Source organism: Lactuca virosa, chromosome 2, assembly GCF_052849685.1.
Source record: "Lactuca virosa cultivar CGN04683 chromosome 2, Lactuca_virosa_CGN04683_v6, whole genome shotgun sequence".
NCBI lineage: Eukaryota > Viridiplantae > Streptophyta > Magnoliopsida > Asterales > Asteraceae > Lactuca > Lactuca virosa.
The window spans coordinates 91,556,677-91,560,695 of record NC_136427.1 but is presented as its reverse complement, the minus strand read 5'-3'; the positions used below and the strand labels follow the sequence as shown (position 1 = coordinate 91,560,695).

General features: G+C 37.1%; 1 protein-coding gene across 1 annotated transcript; it reads right to left on the bottom strand.

The window, feature by feature from the left end:
- Positions 1–3,051: 3,051 nt before the first annotated feature.
- Positions 3,052–3,560, bottom strand: LOC145157608 (uncharacterized). The gene is made up of 2 exons (XM_079076635.1): positions 3,533–3,560; positions 3,052–3,446 (listed from the first exon to the last, which is right to left on the bottom strand). Exons 1-2 carry the CDS (start codon positions 3,558–3,560, stop codon positions 3,052–3,054), a joined length of 423 nt encoding a protein of 140 aa, XP_078932761.1.
- Positions 3,561–4,019: the final 459 nt, after the last annotated feature.

Here is a 4,019-nt window from a genome sequence, read left to right as displayed (position 1 = left end):
TAACAAACAACAACTAATATTTGCTTTGAGTCTTAAAGCTACCAGAGAAAAGTTTCAGTTTAAGACCAAACATTCTAACAAAAATCGTTATGAGGTATATTGTGAAATTGAGAACTGTAGTTGGCGTTTATATGCAAAACGCATTGTTCCCACTGATGAATTTGAAATCAGGAGTTTCAACAACGTGCACACATGTTCGTCATTACAGATACACCCTAATCATAAGCATGCTAATAAAAAAGTCATGGGTACTATATTGCATGAGATTATGGGAAAAACTCGTTCCAAGGTTTGGAGGCCTAATGAAATATCAAGGGATTTGAATGCTTTGCTGGAAATTAATGTAAATTACAAACAAGCTTGGCGTGCAAAACAATATGCTATGGAATTGTTGTTGGGATCCTCTGAAGAATGTTTTTCCAAACTTCCTATCTATTTTCACATTTGAAGAGGCATAATCCCGATACAGTGGCGTATATACAAACAGATTCTGAAGATTGTTTCGAGTGTTGTTTTTATGCCATTGGGAGCACGGTAAATACAAAAACTTGTTATTTAATATATAATTATTTGTAAAAAATTGTAGAGTGTTTATGTGTTCCATTTTAATATATTGCAGATACGAGCGTTCAAACGTTTTTGTCGTAAAGTTATAATTATGGATGGTGCGCATTTGAAGGGTGATTTTATGGGAACCATATTGCATGCAGTAGTTATGGATGGGAACAACCAGATAGTGCCCCTTGCGCACGGAATATGCAAAAAAGAGAGTGGTCTTACTTGGACATGGTTTCTTGAAAAGTTGTATGAATGTGTTGGTGATTGTCAAGAATTGACTTTTGTAACTGATCGGGCCGATGCAATTCGGGTTAGTATTGAAAATGTCTTCCCTCAAGCTCATCATGGCGTGTGTGCTTTTCATCTACTAGGAAACATAGTACACAAGTTTGGGAAAAATGACAAAACAAAAGTGTTGTTTTGGAGGCTTGTGAAAGCTTACAAAAGAAATGTTTTTGAAGAATTGTGGTCTAGATTTAGTTCTACTAGGCCGCAAGTAGCGGCGTATCTAAGTGAAATTCCTCGTGCTAAATGGACTAGAGCATATTCCCCGTCGAAACGATACGATTACATGACCTCCAACAGTGCAGAGTCCATGAACGCTTTATCTGTAGATGCAAGGAAGATGCCTATAATACCCCTTCTTGAGTTCTTCCGTCGTCTTTCTCAGGAATGGTGTAACAAGCGTCGCATCGATGGAGATATGAAATTAACTTAGACTTTAATTATCTCTAATAATAATTTAATTATATATATATTCTTTACAGGGAAACGTTCAACAGTGCTAACCGAGTGGGCTGAAAAAGTAGTTAGTAAAAATGAAGAGCGTAAGACAGGATGGTCCGTTTCTGGTGTTTCAGATGCAATATATCAAGTGCATGATTTCAAACATGGTGGCATAGTTGATCTGAGGCAAGAGACTTGTACATGCAAATATTGGGAAGGAACTGGGTTGCCTTGTGGTCATGTCATAATGGTCTTAAAGCACTTGAAAAAAACTAACTTCGGACATTTGGCTATAGATGCTTACAAAATGGAAACGTACCGGAGTACGTATGAGGAGCCGGTTTACCCCCTTCCAGAACCGTGTGATTGGGAGATTCCTTCTGAGATGATGGTTGTTAAACCCCCGATAATGGATACACGTCAAGCTGGTAGACCAAGAAACAGAAATCGTATCCCGTCACAAGGTGAGGAACCTATAGTAAGAAGGTGTAGTAGATGTGATAGTACAACACATAATGCAGCGACTTGTCCAACATTGGTCCCAATGAAACCAAAAAAGGCTAGAACAAATAGTGCGCCATCATGTAGTAACACAAAAGGGAAAGGGAAAGGGACACAAATGACGCAAGAGACGGTAGAGACGCACGGGACACAAGAGACGCGCTGGACGAGTGGGACGCAGAGAGAAGACTATTGTTCAACGTTTGATTTGAATGATTGATGGTGTATTTATTATTAATTATGTTTTGTTTTAGAGGATATTAATTTGTGTACTTTGAAATGGTTTGTTTATTTTAAAGATGATTGATAATATTATGATTATCAATTTATGTTTTGTTTTAGAGGATATCAATTTATGTTTTGTTTTAGAATACTAACTAAAAAACGAAGATAATACATTCAACAAACCAGAAACATATATAGCAAACGTACAACAACAGTAATTAACTTAAGGGAATTGCACACGTACAACAACAGTAATTAACTTAAGGGAATTGCAAAGGATACTTTTCTTTCTCCATTGTTATGTAGTCGTCCCTAATTCGTATTTTATCTTCCATACGGTCCTTTTGCCTCCCAAGTTCTACCATTTCCGCATCCTTGCCAGCTAGCCATTTTTCAGACAGTTTGATATTCTTCTTAGCTTTTTTTTTATCCAATCCTCATGATCTTTGATTTCTTGTTTAGTATTCGTCATCCTTTCCTCAACCTCTTTGCACTCCGCCGCAATGAGGTCACGACGTTCGGTGAGAGTTCGAGATGACGCTTTATCTTTTTTTTTTGTTCTTCAGCCCATTGTAGTTGTTGCAAAGTATCCTCAGACATATACCCGTCTCTTAAATTTGGTGACGGGGCAAGAAAAGGGTCGATCGGATCACAATAGAAACAATCAACTTCGTTGCACGAGCAAATATACAAACTTGAAGATGAACTCATTTGTAAACTTATAAAATATTTATAACTCTATACCAAAAATCCAACGACCATCCATGACTATATATAGTCCCTTCAACTCCGCAGAGAGGTGTTTGTAAGTCCGCAGAGCTGTTTGTCTAGTCGTTGTCATCCGCAGAGAGGTGTTTGTCAGTTCGCAATAATGTTTGTCAGTCCGCAGAGTTGTTTGTCTAGTCGTTGTCATCCATATTTTATTTATTTAAAGGCAAACATTTTTTATTAAAAGGTAAATATTTATTATTAAAAACTAAACAACGCCAACAGACCATTACAACTACGGTTAACATACAACTGAATACAAATTAATATAGTTCAACTGAATTGTCGTGGAGGTAAGACCACAACACTTTCAACTGGTATTTCCCAATGCCTGGGGGTTGGAATAGGATTGACCGTCTCAGTTTGATAACCATTTCGATACACCGCGGTGCTTAACTTTAAATTTGCCATTCTATGGATTTCTGCAATTTCAAGCCTTTGTAGTGAAGCTATAGCATGCTCACAAGGTATACCGCATTTTTGCCATTTACCGCAACTACAAATACCACGATCTAATTGCACAGATTCGGTTGTTGAATACTTACTCACTTCATATTTGTCGCTAACAATATGCCTAATCCTACAACCATCCGAGTGCATAAATCTTTTATGAATCACCTTAAGTGCATAAGGCGTTAAAAGACCATGAAAATCTCCTGTGAAATGTACTGAATGAATAAACAAAAATTATGATGGCATAACGTATAATAACATATCAATTGACCATTTAAGTTATGTCCTAACTTATAATTACCTCCAAAAGCAGCACGTTGAAGATACATTGCTTGCATCGAGTCATGGACCATTTCAATGATTGTTGTTATTGGAAACTCATGCGTGTTTCTTCTAAACCAATTGACAACGTCGGAATGTCAATGAATTTAATATTGAAACGTACTCTAGGAAAAAAAGCCCGTACCCATTTTGCAATGGGAATATTGTCAAGCCAATGAAGATGATTCCCATTAACCTGATTTTGTAAGTTGTTCAAACATGCATAAAAATCAGACATATTATACGCTTTACAAGTCTTCCAGAACAACTGCTCTACCACTGTATTCCACGCGGTGGAAGCGCGTATTTTCTCGGCTATATTTTTACAACAATAGCCATGATATGAATCAGGGTAGACTCTTTGAATTGCAAAGTCTATGGAATCAGACATATGGTTTATGAAACCAACTTCTGTATTGTCACCTAAACATTCTTTAAGCGTCCGTATGAACCATAACCATGAATTG